This window comes from Solanum tuberosum, unplaced genomic scaffold (assembly GCF_000226075.1).
Source record: "Solanum tuberosum cultivar DM 1-3 516 R44 unplaced genomic scaffold, SolTub_3.0 scf00608, whole genome shotgun sequence".
In the NCBI taxonomy this organism is placed as follows: Eukaryota; Viridiplantae; Streptophyta; class Magnoliopsida; order Solanales; family Solanaceae; genus Solanum; species Solanum tuberosum.
In genome coordinates, this window is record NW_006239558.1 from 186,250 (window position 1) to 212,226 (window position 25,977).

Genomic DNA, 25,977 nt, shown 5'->3' on the forward strand with positions numbered 1-25,977 from the left:
TGTAACAAATTACTTTTTTTCATAATTGTTGTTCTTGTTCGAGTGAGCGTGAGAAGAATGGATATTGAAAGAGTTTTTATGAGTCTGTATCTCTCATCCTGCTTTCTGTCTAGTTCCTCGTCTCCTTCAGTGGATCCTAGTTCTTACTTTCAATATTTCTATTTGGGCTTTTGCCTTTTGAGTGGTTGCATTTACTTTGTGGAATTGTAATTGAACTTTAGCCTTGATAATATAGTTGAGAAACTGGTTAGAGTCATCATTGGATTTGAGTTCTCTACATTGGTGCTTTCATCGATCGTGTTCCAATGGCTTCGGTGTTGCTAGATGATTTAGTGGTGGTAATCCAAAAGAGCGGAATGATATTTTACCTATCTTGGTTTCTCCTAGAAGGACTGGCTACCTCTTCCTTCCTTTTATTTTGATAGTGAAGCTGTTATTTGGTTCGATGTGTTGTTTCGCAACAAAGAATTATATTCTATGGTTGGAACCATTTCAAGGTGAAATTGCTTTTGCGATTTCGACAATGGAGCCTCACAAGTTCAACAAAGAGTGTGGCCTGTTTTGTCTCCAGTAGCGTAGCACCTATAGCTCCGCCGGAAGTTCTTTATGCTGCAATTGAATCTGATTTAGCCAATGGAAAACAAGAGGAGGCCGCAGAGATCTTTAACTGCACCCCACTGATTTTACTTCCTCTATTGTGTTAATTGGTAGCAATTGTGATGGGATACACCACTGGAAATTAAAATTGATGAGGAGGACTATTTAAGAAACTTTGCCTGTAAGGTGTTTGCTGAAATATCACATAGAGAAATTGACATGGACTTTAAACATTCAATGCCAAACGCCACCCAGGTGTTTGAGGAAAAGTCTCATAACTGCTGCTCTAAGGTACTGCTAAAGAATCTGATATGGATGATGACAACGCAGAGAAAGTCAGTAGTTAAAAATTCCCTACAAGATATATACAGGTTGCCTAGTCAAAATGTCGAAGTGTTTTCATTGGAACAATATTCTGAGGCGAGGGATGTTGAATTACAAAATTCTGGTTATGTGGACAAATGGTTCGATACAGGTATATGTCATTGCTTTAGAATGTGAGTGTGGTGTTTCAATAAAAGAACTTCATTCTAATGATGGCAAGGTGAGAATCTCCGAATTTATTGTGTCACCAAAGTTTGCGAGTGAGGTTTTGGAGTAGGCAGTGGGTAATCATGTGATGGATGTGAGAAGACAAAACAAATGGACAAAGCTGAGCTCTCCTGCTTATTTTGTGTGCAATATTCTTATGAAGACTCTAAAAAAGCTTTCGCCAACCAACTATTCTAGTTGGAGCGTGAATCTGCAAGCTTATTAGTATTTCTCAACAGGTTTTCTTGTTTCTCACACCTTTTTGAATCTTCCATTTGATCCTGGTATACCGGATACTCCTCTACTCTATGGTGCCAAAAAGACTAGTTCCATCTAGTCGTTTTCTTTCTACTTATATTTTAATAGTTGCATTGTGGGGTGAGGAAGTTGGCGGCCTTGGGCTGAATCATGTAAGCACTGCAACATTACCATTTTGAAAATCTTAGAAGTGCCCTGGAGATTTTCTTAGCACCCAATACAGTTATTCTAGTGCGACAGATGTGGATAAAGCAGAGGAATTCGCTATTTGAAGACATTGGTTCAAATAGTGTTGATATTATTGAACTTGAGAAAGCCAGGCAATGGAATGGTCATAAGCTTATCCCGTCAGAGAATTTTACATCTTTGTCAGTGATGTTAGTAGTAAGATCAATATTGCCCATCATATTTAATGAAAGGTGTCGCGGCACAAGATACTATGGAGGAGACAAGTACATTGACATGACAGCAAAACTATGTGAAGAAAATGTTTTAGAAGTTTTTAAAATTGATCCTGCCACATGGAGAATCAATGTTCAGTTATTAACTAGATCCCTCATAAACTTTCAAGTGTCTATTGCTCTACTGGAGTCGCATGAGAAATGTGCAACCTTTTTTCGACCAAAGTTGATTGTTGCTATCGCAAGTGTTTATGCTCGCCTATGTGATTATGCGTGTATCCACAAGATAGGTAACACACAACTAGAAATTATATTCTTGGTGGACATGGCACATATCAATGGCTTGGCTGTTGCTAAGGTTATTTTTCCTTTTAAGTATGCAATTCCAGTTGCGTGTGCTACACAATTCATGGGTGGTCAAGTTTATGTTTTCATTGTGTTGGACAAGAGCCTCTTTGCCTGAGGATTTTGATAATGAGCAGCACCTATTTGTTGATGATCCCATGTGGGTTGATGTGGTGAAAATTATACTGGATCACATGCTATTCTTTGGCGTCATAGCACAATTTGGCTTGGCTACAATTGGCGGGGATTGCTCTACTAAAACTATTCTTGACTTAAACCTTGAGGATGAGAGTATTGTTATGAACCAGTCCAAGCCCTGGGTCGATACCTATAGGGATGTCACACAAGCAACTATTGGGTTGAGAAATAAAATCAAAAGACCTTCACAAAGGTTGATTTGGGATCCAAGCCCAATTAACAACTAGTTTAAATGGATCCTCAGATAGAAAGAATAGTTGATGAGTATTATGATCATGCTTAGGCAAAGTCTGTATCTCTCATCGTGCTTTCTCTAGGTCTAGTTCCTTGTCTCCTTCTTCAGTCGATCCTAGTTCTTACTTTCAATATTTCTACATTTCCGTTTGGGCTTTTGCCTTTTGAGTGGGTGCATTTACTTTGTGGAATTGTAATTAAACTTTAGCCTTGTTAATATAGTTGAGAAATTGGTACCATTGGATTTGGGTTCATTACTGAACAAATCGACACTAATTGAATTTAATCATAACAAGCTTTTTGTTAAGTCCTTTCTCCTCGAATCCTCCTAGCAAGCTAAATATCCTTGGGCATGATAGTGACCCTCTTTATCATCTTCTCTCTCCAAATTTCTCCAAATTTCCTTCCGTCATTATACTCCCCTCTTTTTCCATGTATTTTCTGTTAATTTTTTGCTTCAAATTTTTTGGTTGGTTTTATTGTATTCTTCTTCATCACCATGGCAGTTCGTTTTTGCTAGAATCTAATCGAAATCATGAAACATGTCATTGAAGGCCTAACACTACTACTACAAAAAAAATCTTACACTAATATTAGACACAAAACAGAGCAAAATTCCCAAAACAGTTTTCACAAAATCAGTGTAAATCGACGAAAATCCTAAAATCAAATAAAGACACAAATAAAAAATGAAATTCAGACGAAACAACAAATAAATACGATAAGTTGTTTTTGATGAGGATCAACTTGTACAGTTGGTTTCTGGTTTGTAGGCAAAGTAACCTGATGTGATTCTATGTCACTTTGTCTTTATTTCTCTTTTTTTTTTTTGCTTGATCACATCATCATCAGCATAAAGAATCAAGTTATCCTGGTCTTTAGAGTGCATTATCTAGTTGAATATTCTATTTCTACACTTTCTCAAAGTGCACGGGATATATCACAAATTTTTGTTCTTTCCTGAATTATGAGAATCTTATTTATAGTTGTAGCTTGTAGGCTGAAAAAGTTCTGATAAGGATAAAAAATAAATTAGCCAATTATATTGAATTGACATAGTCATATTTGACTGGTCAAAACATGTCATTTGTACACGTCCTACATTTTCATTGATTTTAATGTGATGTGGCATGTTATGTCATTTTGACATCTATTGTAGTTTACTTTGCTTCGATTTTATCAAATTTCAATTCGATATTTCGATGTGCATATGCTAATTTTAACTTATATAGTGACAATAAATGCACAATTTTTTTTTAATATCCTACTTAGGGTACTTTGATCCTTCCAAGTGTGCTATTACTTCAGCAGATCTGAATTTGGGGGGTTTGGGCTTTGAGTGTGCCGCCCTTGTTCCTAAAAATATATAGGAAAAGGAAAAAATAATTTAGTAAATTTGTGGGCAGTCCTAAACAATATTGGAAAAAGGGAAAAAAATTCTAAAAATCGTACAATTCAAAAATGGAAATTATTGAAAAGGTTAATTTTGTAGCACTCCTAGTCCTAAAACATATGAAAAAGTTTCCAAAAAAATCTTATAAGAGGGGTTTGATGAGTTAAAGTTTCTTATTACACTTTAACAAATTACTTTTTTTCCTTTCATAATTGTTTTTCTTGTTCGAGTGAGTGTGAGAAGAATGGATATTGAAAGAGTTTTCATGAGTTGTTACAAGATCGAGGAGCAGCCTGATGATATTTTCAACTTGATCGAATTAGCTCTGCGTGTTGGTGCATTCAAGTATCAGCCACAGTTTGAAAAGCGCAAAGCCAGGATAATCAAGTTCCTCATGAATCCCTCCATAACATCAACTGATGATGATTATGATGATGAGGAAGAGGTTATCGAGGACAATGTTGGTGATCAAGATGACGTGACCAGTGTTGAAGAGCCTGAGAAAGAAGAAGATGATGGGTTAGGAACACAACAAATAACTGCAGAAAGCAACAAACCCTTGGTGACGAAGATTAGAATAGTCATCCGCAAGTCTGTACAAGTTGCTCCTGCGGAGAAACAGAACAATTGCAGTGCAATAACAGAAAGCAGCACAGAGTTGAAGAAAACTGACTTGGTTCAACAATTGGATAAACAAGGAACACCACACTCCCATAATAGTACTACTATGCCATCAAGAAAGAGGATGAAAGAGTCCACCAAACGAGTACAAGTTGCTCCTCCTCGTGTAAGACTTCTTTCTGATTTATCTTTCGAGAAGCACCTTGACAGAGACAAGCAGAGCCACAAAGGTTTCAAGAAGATGGAGAGTGATTATCACATAGAAAATAAGAGAGAAGAAGGAGCACAAAAGACCCATACCCAATGCAGGAGAAAAGAGTGCACCACTGGTTCAACAAAGAGCATGCTGTCGCCGTTGATGAAGATGAATGTACAAGTTTCTCCTCCTCTTCATCCAAAACAAAGCAAATGCAGTTCAAGTACAAGACCAATGCAGAAAACATCACAAAGCTCTGCAGTTGCAAGACCAATGCATAGAGAAACACAAAGTGACAGTGATATGAAGAAGAAATTTGAATTAAGCAAGAGGAAGTTTGAGGAAAGGTTAGCAGATCAAAGGGAAGCCAAGAGACGGATTGTAGTGGTAGACTTTCATCAAATGCCTAAATCTGCTAATGACCCTCCTGCCCCCAAGCGCTGTTGGAATAGGAAAAAGGGTTGAGATTATGATGATTCGAGTTGTTGTAAATTTCTCACCAGAATTTTTGTTCTTACTTTTTTGTCTTCTAATTTGGAGAGTATCAACATTCACTTCATTTTTTGTATGTATGAATGATCTTTTACTTTGAAATAGAGAAGTTACATTCATAAAAACAGCTCGAAGGACATGATTACTTATGTCCTGGCTCTACGTTTTCTCTTGGCTAGTCGAGCCACATGATTACTTAAAACATCAGGAGCCAACAAACTGATTACACTTTTCTCTACAGAAAATCGATCACCTATTTAAGCAAGAAATAATTATTAAGTAAAGGGGCTCTCTAATCTGTAAGACTGTAACTAGTAACTAACACATCCCCTTTTCATAGTCATACATTCACAAACTTAATCAGCTCTAAGTTCAAATTTAATATAGAAAGACTTGCTGGAGACAAGACATCTGAAAGTAGAATGGTTCATCTCAAATTAGTAATGAGAGAAGTAATAAACAAGACTTATTTTGCAAGACAACAAAACTAAAATTACCTTACGAGGAATAAGTAAATGCAAAGGTTGTACACTTCTCATTCAACATAGCAAGGATTTTTACTGTCAATGTTGAATTAATAAGAGTAGAGATTCTTAAGAGCACCTTAGCCTCATTTTCCTATAGTTTGGTTTGTTTCCAGATCTGCAATGAATTCGAATGCTTCCGCTGTTCTCCTTATAGCAGTATTCATGCCTGAATTCTTACTCTATCTCTGGCATAAAAAGTCATCAACCATTGGAATCGAGTGAAATACTGACCTGAGGATGATCTCGTGAGCTTGAAAAAAGATAGTTGTCTCAAGGTTAAGTTCAGCATCCCATTCTAACCAAGTGAAGATGCACTAACTCCAGATATCATAGGTATACTGATAATAAAGATATTTCTTATTTGTGCCAAACAACTGTTATTGTTCAAGATGTGCTAAAGAAATATTGAATGATTATAAGACGAAACTGAAGTCATAGATGAATACATGATCTTTTGTTTTGTAATTTAGTTATTTGCCAGCAGTAGTAAAGTAGCAATATCAGAATGAGATTCTAATAAATGAAAGTAAGTTTTGGAACTCTGTACCGCTATTTGTTGCAGATAAACCCAGTCAAATTGCTTAGATGAGCTAGATATTAGATGCCTCGAAATAGACCATCTCGCTCCATTTAAAACACAACCAGTTGCAGTACCACAGCTCATTTTGCCTGAAGCTAAAGTGAAACAGAAAACCCTTTTAAGATTGCCACCACTTCAATTGCATCCAAGCTCCACCTGTAATGCTATTGGTAAAAGAATAAACATCAGCCCATCCCCTGCAACTAATAGTATACACTATCATTTAAAACCTATACAGTTGCATTTGGATAACAAACCCAAATCAACTCAGTTTCGGACAACTGATAACGGGAACACATAGCTTCTAACATGGTGATGCCGCAGACTGACTTTCTAAGCCAATGGTATTTGAGTCTCTGGTCTCACCGTCTGCTAACCTGCCTGAGTTTAAAAGTTCCCATCTTGCATATACAGAAAGCCACTCAATTTACAAATCTTGTAAATGCATACATATAGATGTTCAGGTCTGGCGAATTTTGAAGATTTATAACAAGTATATTACTGTAACACTACTTATCCTGATAGATTAAGTTAACTGGTTCCATCACTTCTTTTCTTTTGGCATAATATCAATATCATTCAGCATAGTAAAAATTTTTGTAGGTTGCACTCTTTCTATCTCTTCAGAAAATTGATGACCTATTTAAGCAACAAACAATTAGAAAGGGATTTCTGATCTTAAGACTGTAACTAGTAACCAAACGCATCCCTCTTTATAGTCACACATTCACAAACTCAATCAGCTCTAAGTTCAAATTCAATTTAGAAAGACTTGCAGGAGACAAGATATCTGAAAGTAGATTAGTTCATCTCAAGTTAGAATGAGAGAAGTAATAAACAAGGCTAATTACCTTCTGAGAAGTAAGTAAATGCATAGGCTGAACGTTTCTCATTCAACATAGCAAGGATATTTACTGTCAACTTTGTGGTCTAAATTTGTCATCTCTGTGTTCGCTGGAGATGAAATCAGAAAAAGAATACCTCAGTCTTAGTTTAAATGTAACATCTGCAGCATCATGTTTCATGAAGTTAAAATCAAACGTAAACTTCTTCAAAACAGCTACCACTTCAACCTCACAACTTTAGAAAGAAAACTCAACATCGACCCACCCCTACATCTAACTGTATCTGTAAACAATCAAATTTGATTAACAAAGCAAAATCGAATTCAATTTCAAAAAGGTATAAAGGATCTGCAGAGTTTCTACCATTACAATGCTAATAAATGAGGACTAATAATAAGTCGTTGATGATACATATACTTCTCCCCTCAATAGCAGCATACAAGGCAACAAATAATTTAACAAATGAACTTTGTGCAGAAGAGGAACATTTATGAAAAAACGTACACTCTACACTACCAAAAGGCGAAATCAATAAAGAAGGAAATGTAAAATATAATCCTGACCATAGTATGCGCAGAAGCTTTAATTGAAACAAAATGAACTACATATTTCATTAATCAGATTTCAGAATAGTACTAAACCAGAAGTTTACATATACTTTGATTGAAAAAAGTCATTTGATTTACATAGCCAATCCTAACATTCAACAAAGATTCCTAAGCCTTTTCTCCACGAATCCTCCTAGCAAGCTGAATATCCTTGGGCATAATAGTGATCCTCTTGGCATGGATTGCACAAAGATTGGTATCTTCGAAAAGCCCAACTAGGTAGGCCTCAGCAGCCTCTTGTAGAGCAGCCACAGCACTGCTCTGAAACCTCAGATCTGTTTTAAAATCCTGAGTAATTTCCCTCACTAGCCTCTGAAATGGGAGCTTCCTGATCAATTACTCAGTAGACTTTTGGTACTTACTGATTTCTCTTAGAGCCACAGTTCCTGGCCTGAAACGGCTAGGTTTCTTCACTCCTCCGGTGGCCGGAGCTGACTTTCTTGGCAGCCTTTGTGGCTAGCTGCTTCCTTGGAGCCTTTCCTCCAATGGATTTGCGGGTAATTTTCTTGGTACGAGCCATTTCAAGTGTATGCTAAAAGGAAGAAAAAAATTGGTAGATAGAGAAAAGCTTTAATTGTGCATTAGTGGTGAATTTGAGAGATATTGTATAGGAGTGAAGTAGGCTGTAAAATTGGAAGTGAATAACAGCTGTTGGATTATATAGATTTGGTGTTAAGTAGAGATCTCACAAACAAATGTTTGCTAGGATACCTAAGTTTGCCTAAACCTGGTATGCAATCAGGATGGTGTTTGAGTGGCCTCACCATCTGCTGACATACCTGATACCTAAGTTTAGAAGTTCCAATCTTGAAAATACAGAAAAACATCTCAATTTACACTCTTTTAAGGCATACTAGCTGTTCAGAAGACATTGATATCCACAAATAGAGTTTCAGGTCAATATAAGAAGTTCAAAAATCTCTAGTGATCTGGTTAGCCAAGTAAACTTTAGCATACTTCCACATCATAATAGTATTATAAAGCCACAAATGTGTTACACTTGTGTGCATCATATATAATGACTTTTGGCCAACAAAATATACAATTTGGAAGCTTGTACAGACTAGATCTAGCATAGTTTTTTGGGATCTAGATGCATCTATTCGTCCTCAAAGTACATGGCAACAGCAAGCAGTGAACAAGACCAGATATGGACCTTCATAACAAAAATCGCAAGGTAAAACAAGAAAGATTTACTTCAAATCAGAAAGAAAGATATCCAAATTCCCCTTCCAAATAGAGTAGCTTTCTGTATGTGTACCCAAGCCTCATCACAAAATATCTTTCAGTTGTCAATTGTTGGGAAATTTATCAAACTAATATGTACAGTCAAGATCTTCGATTTTGAGCAGTGGATACACTAATTAGATCTCAAATGCTAACAAGCCAGTAGTTTATGCATACTTTCATTGAAATGAATCATCAGATTAACACTTGCAACCCGAACACTAATTAAGTGTTCATTCCTGAGCCCTTCCTCCACAGATAAAATTTGAATTGGCATTCTGAGAAATCAGAGAACAGTGTTTAAAGGCAAACTTCAGTTCAAGCACAGATTTAGACCAGGAATCACTTCTCTAGCAGAAGTTGGAATATTGATCCAATAACCAAGCTTTATTTTACAAAGTTCATTCAACAAAGTTGTAACTGTAATTGCTAAGAAGTAGGTAAACGTATCAGCACCAAAAAGCAACTCAATCTCCAGACCCAACCCCTCTCCCCTACCCACAAAAAGGGATAAAAGATAATTAATAGATTCAACTACACATACACAAATCAAGTTAGCAAAGCAAAAACTTACCATAAAGTTGCAGGAGTTGAGATGCCTCGAAACAAACCAATCTCAGTTTAAATACAACAACAGCTGCACCACAGCTCATTTGGCCTGAACCTAAAGTCAATGAGAAAATTATTCATGTGGCTACCATGTCAAATGTAACCAAATTTAACCTATGATGACAAACATGAAAAAAATATATGAACCCCAACTCTTGCATTACTGATAAACACACTAGCATTTTGATAACAAATACATACACCAAAGACCAAAGAGAAGATTGTGAAATTAAAGTTGAACTTATAATATCAAAATTACTCTGAACTCAAAAACTACTACTATTGAGGTTCCATATCCAGTATAGACGATATTATGCAAAACACAAAATGCCAAAAAGGTTGTAATTCATTGTCACAAGGAAAAAATAATTTGCTGAAAGCTCAAAGTATACAGCATCAAAAAACCATAGCTAAGATTGCTGCAGCTGCTATATTGGTGTGCTATTGCAATTTAATATTTCTATTTAAATCAAATTTTAATAAAACTCGAATCAACAAACACTGTGTATTGCTTCAATCTTAATTCATTGGAATTCATCAGTACAGATGTAAGGGCAAGATAGTAGATTTTAAAAAAAGTACAAATTTTCATTAATCAGATCCAGAAACAGGTAAACCAACAGTTTACACACACTTCAACAGAAACTATCTATTAGGATTTACACCACTAACCCTAGCAGATAAACCCTAATTAACTTTAACCATTAAAAGTTTCTGTTTAAGCCCTTTCTCCACGGATCCTCCTAGCAAGCTGAATATCCTTGGGCATGATAGTGACCCTCTTGGCATGGATTGCACAAAGATTGGTATCTTCAAAGAGCCCAACTAGGTAAGCCTCAGCAGCCTCTTGTAGAGCAGCCACAGCACTGCTCTGAAACCTCAGATCTGTTTTAAAATCCTGAGCAATTTCCCTCACAAGCCTCTGAAATGGAAGCTTCCTGATCAACAACTCAGTAGACTTCTGGTACTTCCTGATTTCCCTTAAAGCCACAGTTCCTGGCCTGAAACGGTGAGGCTTCTTCACTCCTCCAGTAGCCGGAGCTGACTTTCTTGCAGCCTTGGTGGCTAGCTGCTTCCTTGGTGCTTTTCCACCAGTGGATTTGCGGGCAGTTTGCTTGGTACGAGCCATTTTGATTGTCTGCTAAATTGAAAAGCAAATTGATAGATTGTGAAATGCTTTGATTGTGAAGAATGGGTGAATTCGAGAGGAACCTCAGATCTGTTTTGAAATCCTGAGCAATTTCCCTCACGAGCCTCTGAAATGGAAGCTTCCTGATCAACAACTCAGTAGACTTCTGGTACTTCCTGATTTCCCTTAAAGCCACAGTTCCTGGCCTGAAACGGTGAGGCTTCTTCACTCCTCCAGTAGCCGGAGCTGACTTTCTTGCAGCCTTGGTGGCTAGCTGCTTCCTTGGTGCTTTTCCACCAGTGGATTTGCGGGCAGTTTGCTTGGTACGGGCCATATTAATTTTTACTGAAGAAAACTCTAGTTCTGTTTCAATGGTGAAAATGGATGAAAGGGTAATGGAGGATTTATACAGAGAGAAAGGCGGGAAGGTTGAAAATTTGGAGAGAAGTGTCTAAAAAAATTTGGCACTGAGAGTGAATGTAGACCGTTGATTTAGATTTTTTGTTAACGATGGAGATTGGAGAAGAGATGATTACCCGGATGTCGATCTAAGTGATACTAAAGTAACAAATGCGTAGTCGCCACGTGGATATCAAATTTAATTAGTCCGTAATTGTTTTCTTTATTCTTTTGTTTTGTACCACACAAGATTAGGTGGGTTATTTAACTTGATAAACATGGTGTTATTTTGTGAATAATTTGTTGAAACCGTTAAAAAATAATTTCCAAAAAGAGTTAAATAATGGGTTTTTTTACCTTTATTTTACATCTAAATCATGAACCTTACTGTAATGGATCTTTTAATTTTCATAAATTAAAATTACTAATTTCTTGAATCCATGACTATATATGTAAGAGATTATTTATTGGCCTAAACTCAGATTTATGTTATTTTTACTATGGTGAAATGGGAAGTAAGATTGAAAGATGAATTAAATTTGTGATTTGATTGTATTAACACGCTTAGTATATTTTAATTTTTGGATTTTATTATGTCTAGGTTGAACTCCAAGGAGTCGGTTGGAATAGACCAAGATATCTTATGAGATTATTTTATTTCATATTAAGATAGTAAAATAAGATAATCTTGAGACTAAATAATACTCATTGCCAGACTAAATAATCCTGCCATTCTAGTTAGTCTTGACCTTACTAATTAGTTTTCTGATGAACTTATAATTCTTATTTTCCAACTTAATTAACTATTTGCAAAGCACTAATAACACTTATCATAACCAGTTCAAATGAGGAAGGTGAGTCATGAGAATTGAATTTTAACTACTTATTTACAAGCATAAAAATCATGATCATATTAGGAAAAGAGTTAGTTAGCTCATCAATTAAATTAACCCAACTAACTCCCTATATATACAATTCAAGTGTCACTTCATTTTCCACAAACTCCTCCAAATTGTGTAGTAGTCCAAAATTTTAAAAATATGAGCAAAAACATGATGACTAGTCGTACTTTAGTAATGCTGATATTAGTAATAACATACAGTATCGCGGTGAAAGGAAGCAATGGTCATCCTTGTAGCAGCACATTCTTTTCAGCGTTGATTCAGCTGATACCTTGTAGGGCATCGGTGGTTCCGTTCAGTTCGGTACCACCGAGCGAAGCGTGCTGCGCTTCCATCAAGGCATTAGGGCAGCCGTGTCTGTGTGTTCTTATCAATGGCCCTCCTATTTCTGGTGTTGATCGAAGCATGGCCGTACAGCTTCCTGATAAGTGCACTGCTAACTTTGAACAATGTAAAAATCGACCTCTATTTTAATCATCTCATTTCTTCCCTCTCTTATAAACTGTTCAGGAAAATACTTTTGGTATTAATTGGTTGGAAAGTGAAAAAATAACTAGTATAAGGATTAATTAAAAAAAAAAAGATAGTGTAATTTTGATCGATGAAATTTTTGAATATTTAGTTTTGACTATTAATGAATATTTTGAACAATTTTAAAAGTTTGTAAAAGAAAATGATTTGTGTTCGTGAAGGAAGTTATTTTTCCCCTTTTGATAAAAGAATATATTCTCTAGTGACCAAATACAAGAAATAATTGTCTTTATGATAGAAAATATTTTTTAAATGACTTTCGTTGTACTATCTCAATGAAGTTTTTGTTATGAAAAATCTTAGAAGTACAGTTAATTGACTATCAGAACTTTCACTTTATTGGTGAGGGTTCAATTCTACACCTTGTAATCTTCTTCTCATTTCTCCTTCTTACGCCCGTAAATTGTTTTTGTTTTTATTAAAAAATTACCTGTTGTCTTTCTCTTTTACAGGTGAATTTGGAAAGTAGGAATACTAGATTGATTCTAGTAGGTATGGTGAAGGAAGAAGTCTAGATCAATAAATATGTGCAGGGGAGCTTAGCAACTCTGAACAATTAGAAATATGTACTAAATCAAATTAAGTGTTTACTTAATTGTTATAATAGTTTATTTAGCTCGTCTTAATATCCTTGTTATGGTAATAATGGCCAACATTAGTATTATGTAATGCAAAATGGTCGCTTTGAAACGGTAATTAAACATTACTCCTAAGGAATTAGTGAATACTGAATATTTATCAATTTGGTGTCATTACATTTATTCAAATCTATGCGCTTATCAAGCATTTCAAAAACAAAAACAAGTATCAATCGATATATCTATGATATAATTGGCTAATAGTGGTGTTGTGAATGGTAACTAGCAATGATAGTACGTAGTTGCTAGTAAGTGGTTGATGGTGATAATTGGTGGCATTGACTGATATTTTTGATGAATGATAGTGATAGCTAATAATGGTGGTAACTGATGATGGTGGTTGACGATATATAATGATGAATGATAATAATGATCGTCTGTTGTAATTAATGATGGTAGTTGAACTCAAAATGCTTATATATCATATGAACATGCGAAGAAGAATGACTAGATTTCATTTTTATTTATTTTAATTTTATAAGATACAAACCTATCATAAAGTTATATATCAACGTGTATCTAATTAATATCATCAAACTGTATTAATTGTTGAGGTTAGTTCTTAATTGATAAATATAGTTTTTATATACCATGCGTGTATCAAACACCACGGCTAAAGGTATGGCAAACACCACAAAAATAAACTTAATTATTGAATTTCTAGTTATTACACTCTAAAAAATTGACATGATTACTTTATAAAAAATAATTCATACATTATGGAAAAAAAATTATAGGGAGTTTTTCATAATATTTTTTTCCTCACAAATTCAATCAAAATATATGTGAGACAGTAAAAATAACCATGAACATTTTCATTTTTCACCATATTCATAAAAGCACACCAAAATATTTTTTAACTTTATCAGCAATTGATGCAAAATCGAGTGATCCTGTGATGTTGAAAAAGCTGTATTTGAAAGCCTCGAAATATTTCCACATGACCACATTCAAAAAAATTCGAAGAGAATTTAAAAAGGAAAACTTATCTAAATATATCATATTTAAAAGATATATATCATTTATTGCTATATATTTTTTTACCAAAATAAGTCTAATATATTTTAAGACACTTATAATACATATATAATTTACTTTTAACACATAATACAATGATTATAAATGCTAAACATTTTTTTAAATATGGTATATTAAAGTACTCTATAAATAAAAGAATATGTTTGAAAGTAGTAAATATTTTATAAAAAGCCCTCAAAAAGGTAATTATCCCTTTAAAAAAAGAAGAAGCAAAGACTAGAAAATGTAAAGGCTAATTAATGTGTTTGTGATAACTTTCTCAATTAATTACTTATTCTGGTCTATATTAAGTGAATTGAAATATGACATATTTTTTAAGAAAAATATATAAGGAAATAAATTTTAAAAAAATATTTTTTACTCTCTTCTTTTTAATTATTTCTAAATCATTCTCCTAAAAAAATGTAATATAATTAATAACCTCATTTAAGAAAAAAGATAAACATGGAAAAAGATCCCAACAACTCAATTGATCTTTTAAGAAATTCAATCATTTTTAACTATAAAAAGAAATTGTAACAATACACTTGATATAAATTAATTGGTGAAAATAAAATCAACCATTCATTTCGTTTACGTAGACAAAATCAATCACATTATATTTCTTCTACTTTTGCATGATTTTACCAAAAAAAATTAAAAAATTCTATCTAGGCATGTGAAGTTAATCTTCTTTTCAAATTCATTTATATATACAACTTCTAAGTTCAATTTATCACTCAAACTTATATATACACCATCAATTTCAACACCCAAATATCTTCAACTCAAAATAGTTAATAATCATCAATATGGAATCACATTTCCAACTGGTTCTCATCCTTCAACTTCTCTTTTTCATTGGTGAGTAGAGTCATCAGACCTCTCTACAACCGTCATCATCAGTCATATTTTATATGAAATCAATTTTCATGTTATGCTATATTATATGTGGTCTATAATAACAATATTTTATTGTTATATACAGGTGGAGATTGTGCAGTTTTCACATTGAAAAACAATTGTAATGTGACAATATGGCCAGGAAGTTTATCAGGAGCAGGTCATCCCTTTCTAATTAATGGAGGTTTGGAATTGCAACCATATGAGACTACAGAAATCAACGCACCTACTGGTTGGTCAGGTCGCTTCTGGGCACGAACCCACTGCCAATTTGACACCTCAGGTAATTAAACACAAGTACACGTAAGCCGAGTCGGGTCGTGGTACTTTTACTGGTCACTTTTAGCCTATGAAGAGAGAAAAACATACTTTTTCCATGTTTGTTACTCTCAACATTTGTTAGTTATTCCTCAAATTATTTTTCAATTACCTAAGATGAAACATGACTATTGTGGTTAAATATTCGTATCAATTATTGTTTCTTGACTTGTATTAACTACGTGTGGCTAGTAGGGGGAACTTTAATGTAAGGATCAAAGATGGGCGAGGATCATATAGTTAGCTAACGAAGTTGATGTTGAAATAGAAAGAAGGCTAATAAAATAAGGGGCATGCAAAGTTTAAATTGGACATGTAGAAGTGGTTGGAGGGAGTAGTATATTGTACATAATTCTTTTTTTACCCATAATATCCTTACTATGTTATTAATAGTAGGGACGTTTTCGTCTTTTCATTAAAAAAAATCTTCTTTCATGTCCTAAAAGTTGAATTGTAACAATAGATTGATGTTATCTAATTACTCTAAATTCTGCATACGCCACTACAGGTAAAGGGACATGTGCCACAGCAGACTGCGGCGGAGTACTCCAATGCAATGGTGCTGGTGGCACTCCACCAGCCTCACTAGCAGAGTTCACACTTGATAGTCCAATGGATTTCTATGATGTTAGCTTTGTTGATGGTTTCAATATTCCAATATCAGTTTACCCTTCAGGTGGATCTGGAAATTGTTCAAATATACAATGTTCTTCAGACATAAACTTACAATGTCCTCAAGAATTACAAGTGAAAACATATGATGGTACAACTGTTGCATGTAAAAGTGCATGCTTTGCTTTTAATAAACCAGAGTATTGTTGCACTGGGGAATTCAACAATCCCAGCACATGTAAGCCTACAGAGTACTCACAATATTTCAAGAATAGTTGTAGAGATGCTTATAGTTATGCTTATGATGATGCAACTAGTATTTTTACATGTAAGGGGGCTAATTATTTGATCTCATTTTGTTGAAATATACAAATGTCAAGTTCGGGGGCTATTTTGTTTATGTATTTATTGCACAAGTTTAATGAAAAGTTTGTGGATTCAAGAAATACCTTATTGAATAGGGCAATATGTGTGGATGAATATTGATACATACATGAAAATCATGTGGGTTCATAGGTGGAATGAGAAAATAATTGTACCATTTACTTTTGAAGGAATGAAGGATAATACTTGTTTTCATTCAACCAGAGGCAGAACTACATGTTCAATCGAATTTAGTAGCTTAGACTCAAAAATTATATATGTATGTCGGAAACATGCTAAACAGGTATAAATAATATGTCAGAAAATCAAATAAGCTATGAGTTCAAGATTTTCTATACTAAAGGGGTAATCCATTGCACTAAAGCTTTCGTGCTATGCGCAGCAGCGCAGTGGTCCGGGGAAGGGCCCAACCACAAGGACCAATTGTATACCATGTTAAGAAATCATCATCAACTAAATTAATATCCAAGACATTTCAAAGAAGAATCTAGAATATTCAAGCGTTATAATGAAATAAAGGAAGATCTCTAGGATAAGTATTCTAGCTCTAGGGTGAGTATTAGAAAGTCTAGAGATGTTCTAGAAATAGGTAGTTAGAAGAACATTCTAGAATATAGTATAGCAAAACCCTTAGCTAGATTCTTCCATCACCACCTATAAATAAAGGTGGTTCTGTAAAAATTGTAATAAAAATTGTAAGACCGAAGCGGGTTATTACTTTGCAATAACAATATTCAATTTGTGAGAAATCGATTGTGTCCATCTCCACAAACAATATTCAACAGTTGTTTCTAAAACTTGAACTCATGACCTCCTCGTCACATGACAACAACTTTACCGGTTACTCCAAGGCACCCCTTCTAGGATTTTCTTAACTGATAAAATTAAAATTTTGAAAACTCCTCTGGATTCAAGAACTGGGAAACTAAATATTGGATAATTGGTGGTTGGCAAATGAAAAAGATGATACTAATATGTACGTGAGGAAGAAAATTCAGTAGTCTAGTATTTTCTTCTATTCCAATAAATCAAAGTAGGGATTGATTCTTGACATATCAACAAAATGTGGTTCATTTGGGTATCTATCAAACAGATTATGATACATTAACAGACAATAAGTGTGAAGTGGATATCTTCCTATTACTCTTAATTCATTGTGTTACATTAACGACCAGGAAATCATGTCAGGAGTTCTGAACCGAGAGCCCCCATTTAAGGTGTCACCTGCTCAATCAACTCGGATACCCTTGCAGGTTAGATTTTTGTTCTTACAAGAAGAAAAACTTAATAACATCAAAAAAAAATAAAAAAATAGTCTAGCATATAAAGATTTGTTGCAAAATGTTCATCATAAAAGTTTCAGTCACGAAGGATGATTAGTCAGACTCCTTTTTTGGGATGGTCAAATACACATTTAGCATAAGACCAAGATTGAAATTTAATGGTTTTGAACTGTAATTCTTTTTACACTTGTGACGAAAGTGCAAATTAGAGAGAGGAAAGTGGATGAATACCAATGTAGCATCATGTAGTTGTAGCACTCAAATTTGCATTTGATAGACGTGCATGGAATTGAAATCTGATACACGTAAAAACATATACAACTTTGAGAACCACTTTGACCGACTCCTATGATGATCTGCAACAGCTGTATGAGCTCCCACTTGGTACAAGTCCTTGGCCAGGAACAACAATTTCCTTTCCCCTGAGGAGAGCTGAACTCCCAGCGGTGGATTCTGCCTCGTTGGCAACAAGGGATTTCTTGCTGACAACCCTATATATCTCCGTCAAGACATTAACAAAAGCTGTATCCACATTTGTTGCTTCTAGGGCCGATGTTTCAATAAAGAACAGGTTCTCTTTCTCAGCAAACTCTTTCGCATCCTCAGTAGGTACAGCACGAAGACTACCCAAGTCGGTCTTGTTGCCTACAAGCATGATGACAATGTTCTTATCAGCATGGCCCCGTAGTTCCTCCAACCACCTGGCGATATGATCAAAAGATTGACGTTTGGTGATGTCATAGACCAGCATTGCTCCAACAGCACCTCGGTAGTACGCACTTGTCACTGCCCTATATCTGGAGCCATACCCCATATATAAGATTTTAGTCCCAAAAGGCCACAGGGAGTATCAGGAAGGAAGCAGACATTTTTTGAGCAAGCACAAGTATAATCACATATGATCATGGTAATGTCACATATAGCCATATTGAACCAAAACAGCTAAGACGTCCAGAATGGTTTGGCACATTTAGAACAACATAACTGCATGATAATAGACAAGCATAATTATGCATGATAAAGCACATTTATTTGATTCTACATCTGATTTAGACTAACAAAATTACTTGAGCCATTATGACTCAACCAGTGTGTTCCACTGGAACAATAATTACTGGACTAGGTCAAATTTGTCAACTAGCTTTTAGAGGAAATCACTGTTCTTTCTTTTGTAACTCTTTCTACCTTCCTGTGAGGGGCCATACCAGAAACGGGAAAAAACACCACAAGGCATATGTAGTAATCCAGATTAAATAAGTGCAGCAACCATAACTATTAAATACATTCAGTTCAGCTCTCTATTTTCATGATTCAAATTAGATTGAAATTATATTGAACTTTTAAATCTTCATTGCCTATTGAAATTCGATTTACTTTCTTTTGTTTCTTGGGAGGTTACTCATTCCCCACATGTAAAATATAAACCTTCACACAAGACTAAACTTCTTAAGCATTCTGGTGTTCATTGCACGTGATTAGTCTCGTGGAGATAATAACTTCCACATATTTGCTCATGATAATATTTCATTGGCTTTACTATTCCAAAAAAAACATTGATTGATGTTAGACAGTCTACACCAGATGCCATGATTCACAGTCCCTCCTCAAGGCACATAAAATGATGCGCAATACATTCTCCCTTCGAGGTGACATAGAGTACTGATAATTATATCTGCAGGCTGCAGCTATCAAAACACTCCTAAAACCAAAAAAGGAAATAGAAGTTGCAACTGTCATTCTCTCCATAATCAAAGCCGGCCTAAGTCTGTTATTCATTTAATACAGAGTAATCATTCACCGCCAGCATGGATTTTATTTAGCTACAGTCCACCTACCTGACTTATAGTGGTTTTCTTTTTTGATAGGTGAACCAGACTTGCAAACCTAAACTTATAAATCAGGGAAAGGAGTTCCCCGGGAGTTCATGAAAGGTTTAAGGTAGCTCAAGCACCTGCCCACTCTGTGGTTGGAAAAGAAATTCACTAATAGCTATCTTTTAAAGAAACTTCTGAAGTCTAAATTGAAAACCAGGGCAGAAAAAAGAATAAGCAAAGGAAATGGTAAGAACTTGACAAAATACAAAATGAACAAGTCTAAAGAAAAAGAAAATACATAGCCTAATTCTCCTTTTGTGACGCTAAAAAATCACATTTTTTTTTCTTTTTGGAGATTTGAGGTGTTGGCCAAAACAGAAAAATTGATTTTGAGCAGTAGCATAAACAGTTTGGAAGAAGCTATAAATTGTAGCCTTTTCCAATAAGCAGAAGCAGGAAACTATTTTTTCGGGACAAAAATATCCTCATCACTGTATTTTATTTACCAAACCTTCCCCTTATTGATTCGAAAAGGAAATCAACCAGAATGTTGTCCCTTTCTCCTTCTTCATCTTGGTTTTTTCCCATTACCTCTTCAAACTCTTTCTTTCAAGAAATTTCACCAAAATTTCAAACAAAAGGCAAAACAGTTTTATTTAATTGACACTTAATAAAAGTCTCGACTCTCGAGTAATAAAAATCATTTTTCTTCTTAAACAATGTCAAATGTAAAGTAAATTTGCATATTTTTATGTCCTATTTGGTGTTTCACGAGTAAGACTGTAAGAGGTCAGAAAATCTGTTATCCACCAAGTTCCGAACCATTCGCCACTGATGCTTGAGACTTCTCGGTTATCAAAAAAGAAAAGAAGTTGTAGAACAATGTGAATCACTTGCTACTACACTTTCAGGTTGTGCACTCTTGTGTAGCTCAATTTGGACAGGTTTTTAGTTTTGAATAAGTAATGCCAACAATTGTTAGAGATTCATTACTAAGTTGGGTATTCAGAAGGAAAAGGAGGATGAGCAGAGCAGGGGAATGGAACCTTTGGCACTTTTTGGAATTATGGTGTAAATTGAAAAATGTACATGACACGAAAAATTTACTAGATTCTCTCAGTACCCTACATTTGGAAGATTTAAAGGCATTGTGTGTACTAGCTGTATATAGAAGCACCAGTTTGGTGCAGTTTAATCAATGAAATTATTTACTTACTAAAGTCAAAATGCTTACTTTGTCAAAAGAAAAAGGAACTCGGAAGGTAATTCAGACTATGGGTGATGAAACATGAGTAAGAAAAAGATAATAAACAATCAATAACGGTGAATATGAGGCAAATTAGATTAGTTTTAAGGCGACAACCCTTTACAATCGAAAAGGATGTTGCTTGTTGAGAGACCTAACCTATCACCGTCCAAGTACCCCCAAGTCCACATCGCAGGTTCATCAAAGAAATGAATTTTGTTTCCCTAGTCACATTTTGCTTCCAGGTTAATGTTAGCTAGAAAACATTGTCGCCAAAGGCTTGCCTAAGGTGCACTTCATTGCCCAATGTATAAGAGAAGCAAATGGGACAAAATGGGGCCCCAATTCCCAAGCTTGAGGCAGGCAAAAGAAAATTCCCCATTGAGATTTCTTGTATTTCTACTTTTTTAAGATACCCATACTCACCCTACTTTTTTAAGTCTCCAAACTACCTGGCCCTTTTGCATTTCATACAGCGACTCCCTAGACGACTTGTACTTATTCAAACTAAAGATCTTGAGGTTAAGGCTCATCAAGTCAAATTCTATAAACTCTACAGTTAAGTCATAACATTTCCAAAGTTTCAGCTTTTTCTTGAAAAGGGCATAACATTACCACTTCTAAGGAACCAAGGTGATGAAACACTCATTCACTCACATTTCAAATATCACGAATGCTAAGTGGTAACCCACCTCCATTGTTTACAATTAATACATATAAGGGCAGTCTTAAGAAACACGGGAAAACTATTACATACTACTGTTAGTGGCAGCTACCAACCTCAATCCTATAGACTATTGAGTAAGTTGTGATCACCATTTGGTTGATCAAAAACAACATACCCAATAAGAGACTATTGAGTAAGTTGTGATCAATGTAAAATAAATCCATAAAACGCAATTAAGATCCATCACTTAAGAATAATCTCTTCTCATAGTGATAAATAAGCAATCACCTTTAGAAATCTCTTATTAAAGCTGTTAGAAAAATAATAGTAGGAAATATAATTGAAGAAGAAGATGGCTTTGAGGCATGTAATCACTTTCTTTAAAGAGATATTGCCCATAGACATATTGGGGTAAATACAAACAATTCTCTTCAAGTATACAACAAAGCCCTTTGTTTATTCATGCAGATTTTTTATAGGCTACTTTTAGAGAGTCTTTATATTTATAGAACTTAAGAGATGACTCTTCATAAGAGTCACGTTCTTTCATGAACATATGATTCTTCATAAGAGTCATGTTCTTTGATATGCCTATGTGAAAGATTTGTTTATAATTTATATTACTCTTGTAAAATTTAGTTTCAAAAGATGCGGTATAATAAATGTGTGAATGAATAAGGCTAAAATACTTAAACTAAACACAAGTGATGGAAACCCAACTTTGAGTTAGTATACTCTCTAATAATACAAGTTCAATGGGTAATAACAAGTTACTTTGTGTTGCTAAAGCACGAGTTTTCATTTTAGAGTCTTGATTCAAGTTTACTGCATACTGTTATGTGAGAAGTTGAGGAGTTGTTAAATGCTTGAAATAACAGGGGGATAGTGATAAACTCTATAGTACAGACTGTTACATGCAGTGGCGTAGCTAGGATTTTTAAGAAGGGTGTCCAAATAATACATAAGTAATTTTTTTTTGATGAATGGATGCATTGAAAAAATAAAAATTGAACTACATAACATTAATATTACTTCTTTTTTTTACGAATAAATGTTCCAAAATTTTAAAAATCAAACTGCATGATATTTAACTTTAATGTTTGTGTTTAATTCAATATAAAGTGAACGAACAAAGCCAAAAAAAAAAGGGAGGGGGGGGGGGAGAGGCATTCACGCTTTCACTAATCTATAGTGATGACAACAATAACGAGACATAAATAATGGAAGCAGAATCAAATGAGGTGTTCTTTTGTTCGCTTTTAGCAGCTTTATAGAAAACGTTTAGAATTTATTTATTAACGTTAAATTAAATAATTACATTTTAAATTTTAATGAAAAGTAATAAAAAGTCAAATTCATTGAAAATTCAATTAGCTACTAAACCTAGATTTCTAATTAAGAATGTAATTTAATTAGCTTAGACAATTATAGAAATAAGTTAATGAATAATAAAATAAGAGTGTTCTATTTAAAATGATTATAAAATACACTTGTGGAGATTCGAACCCGCGCCTTCAAAGTAAGGAGGACAGCCTCACACCGTTGGACCATAGCATCTTGATATGTTCAAGATGTCCAATCTATTAACTTTAACCGTTACCAGTGGCATTTTACTTATATATATGGTATAATTTTTCGACAAAGGATGTCCAATTGGACACCCTTGGGACACTGTAGCTCCGCCCCTGGTTACATGGAGGTCGAATTAATTCTTAATGAAATTAGTAAATGTCTAGAGTAACAGTGACATAGTACCTAATTTCACCTATATGTATATTAAAGTGGTGCCGCTTCAAGCAAGATCTAGAGGATTGGTCTTGTAAATATTCATGAAATCGGGATGAGCACATGGCCATAAACGTGCTAAAGCAAATACTGGGGTTTCTAAACTACAAATAATACTATGTGTGTGATATTTTCGGTTTTGACACATGGAGTTGTGGTTCAAATCTTTTAAGATACCAATTACTTCGTCAGAACTTTAAAGTACTTGCACTAACGAAAAGTTCAAATCTATTAGTATAAGATGCTCTCTGATATGCATGATATTATGAGAAATATTACAAACTAGTGGGGGATTGTTGGATATTTTGTAATATATAGAGGTCTTAAATTGAATAGACGCATTTATTCGTGAAAGAACATGACTGTTATGAAAAGTCATTTGTTCATGAAAGAAGAGCCATCCCTTAAGTTCTATAAATATAAAGATTTTCTAGAAGTAGCCTAAGAAAAATCTGCATGTTTAAACAAAGGGTTTTGTTGTATCCTTGAAGAGAATTGTTTGTATTTACCCCAATATATATATGGGAAATATCTCTCGAAAGAAAGTGATTACACGCCTCAAAGCCATCTTATTCTTCAATTATATTTCCTACTATTATTTTTCTAATGAGTGTTAGTCGTTGTATAACAAATCAGATACCCATATGATCAAAAGCACATATCAGCCAAAAAACTGCATCACCATATGTACCAAACACATAATTAACCAAGCAAACTCCACAACTCGGACTAAATCACAATCACCATGAGATATTACCAGATCTTACAGAATAAACACAGAAACACTGGATCATGATCACTATAAATAAATCTCGAAAAACGAAAAGAAGAAACAAAATTCAGAAAAGGGGCTAAAGAAGAAGAAGTTCAAACTACCTCTCCTGACCAGCAGTATCCCAAATCTGAGCCTTAATAGTCTTATGATCGATTTCTAACGTCCTCGTCTGGAACTCAACACCGATGGTTGCCTTTGAATCCAGACTAAACTCATTCCTCGAAAACCGTGCCAATAACTGCGATTTTCCAACTGCAGAATCTCCGATCAGCACCGCCTTGAACACATAATCTATTTTCTGATTGAAATCTCCTCCATACAATTTTGACATCTTTCTAAACAAAAACTATAACCCGATCGATCAAATTGAAGAAAGATCGGGTTCTTGAACTTCGTAGTGCTTAATTCATAAACTTGGGTTGATCTTTTTCCCCTTCAGAGAACAATCGGAGTAGAGGGTTAGGGTTTAATGGGGAAATGGGGAAGATAATGGAAAGGGTTTATATTGATTTTGACTGAGCAATCAATCAATTGTTGAAAAGGTGGACATAGAGATTCGGGTATTTGTTGGTTGTCAAGGTTGGAGGGAAGGAACCGCGTCCTCCACAATGATCAACGGCTTTGCGCCTCCCCTCTAACTATTTTAAAATTTTCTTTTTCCAACAACTTATTTTGAAGGCATTTTTATTTCCGCAATCCTCATTTGGTCACGAGAATTCTTAACTAGCCAACATTTCTTCGTGCAATATAGTTGGTCTAAACATCAATCTATATAACATACCATTTAAGTGGTATTTTCTCATTACACATGAAGCTTCAAAAACAAGCTTCATTTCTTTCATCTCACACATATACGTTGTGTGACATCATCGTTTATCGTCTTATTCCTTGGATATTATGTATCGCGAGTCTCGTTAATCAATATTATGTCATTTGTAACATATGTTGCGATGCTTCACTTTGGATATGACGTGTCAATTCATCCATCGCCAGGGCAATCAGAAATGAACATAAAGTTTACACCTCATGCAACCCCATTGTGACTGGAAAATATTTTGAGTCTCCTTTCACTATCCTCACTCGGGTCTTGAATCTATCGTACATATCTTAATCACCCTAGCGTGTGACATCAATACACCTCTAGCCTCCAAACATCTTCATGAAACCTTTCTTGAGACTTTCTTATATGCCTTTTTAAGTTAATAAGCACCACATATAAGTCATTTTTTTTCATGCTACACTACTCTACTAGTCTCTTAATCAAGGAAAAATCACCCCATATACACATTTCAGAGACAATATTACGGGTTTTAACCCTACTTTTAAAAAATTCTTGCTTATAACACTTTAATTATGGGTTATAACATATCACTATTTATTTATAAATCAATTAAATTTTACTTTATTAAATAATTAATCTTTTTATAATTTTATATTATTATTAAATTATTTAAATAAATAATACACCATAATTATCTCTTACACAATTATAGGGATTTACATTGATTATTGTTCCTTTTTTACAATTACACGCCAATTCCACCCCCCACACCCCACGCCAATCACACACTCCTAAGCATCATGCCTCTGCTATACAACACGCTGCCACCCCACGTTACCAGTTCATCTTTCTTCTCTTTCAACCATATTATATTGAAACCGTTTTTCAACATGTAACTATTGATTAGGAGAAAATTTTCATCATACAATCAAAAGAAAGGGCGGATTCACAACTCTAAGAATCAAGATTTTAAGATCTTCGACAAAACATGTCGAAGAAATCTGAGCATACTTCTCGAAAGAGCCCTCGATTGGTAGAAGCGACTTCTACTGTTGAAATAGATGCTCTAACCTTCAACATTTTGACTCAAACACCGCCGCCAAACAAGAATGAAAGTCCGGCGAAAAAGGG

General features: G+C 34.6%; 6 protein-coding genes and 1 pseudogene across 6 annotated transcripts; 3 read left to right on the forward strand and 4 right to left on the reverse strand.

Moving 5' to 3' along the window:
• The first annotated feature begins 1,626 nt into the window (after nucleotides 1-1,626).
• Nucleotides 1,627-2,250, forward strand: LOC107058768 (serine hydroxymethyltransferase 2, mitochondrial-like). The gene has a single exon (XM_015304898.1). It carries the CDS (start codon nucleotides 1,627-1,629, stop codon nucleotides 2,248-2,250), a length of 624 nt encoding a protein of 207 aa, XP_015160384.1.
• Nucleotides 2,251-7,913: 5,663 nt separating this feature from the next.
• Nucleotides 7,914-8,604, reverse strand: LOC102582382 (histone H3.2-like; annotated as a pseudogene).
• A 1,566-nt stretch (nucleotides 8,605-10,170) lies between these two features.
• Nucleotides 10,171-10,854, reverse strand: LOC102581855 (histone H3.2). Its single transcript, XM_006366443.2, has one exon. It carries the CDS (start codon nucleotides 10,789-10,791, stop codon nucleotides 10,381-10,383), a length of 411 nt encoding a protein of 136 aa, XP_006366505.1. The 5' UTR covers nucleotides 10,792-10,854; the 3' UTR covers nucleotides 10,171-10,380.
• Nucleotides 10,814-11,179, reverse strand: LOC102585042 (histone H3.2-like; the record flags this gene model as incomplete). Its single annotated transcript, XM_006366452.2, has 1 exon — nucleotides 10,814-11,179. A coding segment is annotated over exon 1 (312 nt), but the record flags the coding sequence as incomplete, so codon positions are not given.
• Nucleotides 11,180-12,193: 1,014 nt separating this feature from the next.
• Nucleotides 12,194-13,365, forward strand: LOC102582731 (protein M7). Its single transcript, XM_006366445.1, has 2 exons — nucleotides 12,194-12,543; nucleotides 13,076-13,365. Exons 1-2 carry the CDS (start codon nucleotides 12,231-12,233, stop codon nucleotides 13,090-13,092), a joined length of 330 nt encoding a protein of 109 aa, XP_006366507.1. The 5' UTR covers nucleotides 12,194-12,230; the 3' UTR covers nucleotides 13,093-13,365.
• Nucleotides 13,366-15,043: 1,678 nt separating this feature from the next.
• LOC102583068 (pathogenesis-related protein 5-like) lies at nucleotides 15,044-16,568 on the forward strand. Its single transcript, XM_006366446.2, has 3 exons — nucleotides 15,044-15,142; nucleotides 15,267-15,464; nucleotides 16,008-16,568. The coding sequence occupies exons 1-3, from the start codon at nucleotides 15,091-15,093 to the stop codon at nucleotides 16,472-16,474; spliced, it is 717 nt and encodes a 238-aa protein (XP_006366508.1). The 5' UTR covers nucleotides 15,044-15,090; the 3' UTR covers nucleotides 16,475-16,568.
• Nucleotides 16,569-17,819: 1,251 nt separating this feature from the next.
• Nucleotides 17,820-24,746, reverse strand: LOC102583392 (ras-related protein RABA4c-like). The gene is made up of 2 exons (XM_006366447.2): nucleotides 24,167-24,746; nucleotides 17,820-18,575 (listed from the first exon to the last, which is right to left on the reverse strand). Exons 1-2 carry the CDS (start codon nucleotides 24,394-24,396, stop codon nucleotides 18,125-18,127), a joined length of 681 nt encoding a protein of 226 aa, XP_006366509.1. The 5' UTR covers nucleotides 24,397-24,746; the 3' UTR covers nucleotides 17,820-18,124.
• Between the last annotated feature and the right edge of the window lie 1,231 nt (nucleotides 24,747-25,977).

Coding starts and splice junctions, on each gene's coding strand:
- LOC107058768 (XM_015304898.1), top strand. CDS start 1,627: ATGTGGATAAAGCAGAGGAATTCGCTATTTGAAGACATTGGTTCAAAT.
- LOC102581855 (XM_006366443.2), bottom strand. CDS start 10,791: ATGGCTCGTACCAAGCAAACTGCCCGCAAATCCACTGGTGGAAAAGCA.
- LOC102582731 (XM_006366445.1), top strand. CDS start 12,231: ATGAGCAAAAACATGATGACTAGTCGTACTTTAGTAATGCTGATATTA.
- LOC102583068 (XM_006366446.2), top strand. CDS start 15,091: ATGGAATCACATTTCCAACTGGTTCTCATCCTTCAACTTCTCTTTTTC. Junction 15,143..15,266: donor TCAACTTCTCTTTTTCATTG/GTGAGTAGAGTC, acceptor TGTTATATACAG/GTGGAGATTGTGCAGTTTTC. Junction 15,465..16,007: donor CTGCCAATTTGACACCTCAG/GTAATTAAACAC, acceptor ACGCCACTACAG/GTAAAGGGACATGTGCCACA.
- LOC102583392 (XM_006366447.2), bottom strand. CDS start 24,396: ATGTCAAAATTGTATGGAGGAGATTTCAATCAGAAAATAGATTATGTG. Junction 18,576..24,166: donor GATACTGCTGGTCAGGAGAG/GTAGTTTGAACT, acceptor GTATGGCTCCAG/ATATAGGGCAGTGACAAGTG.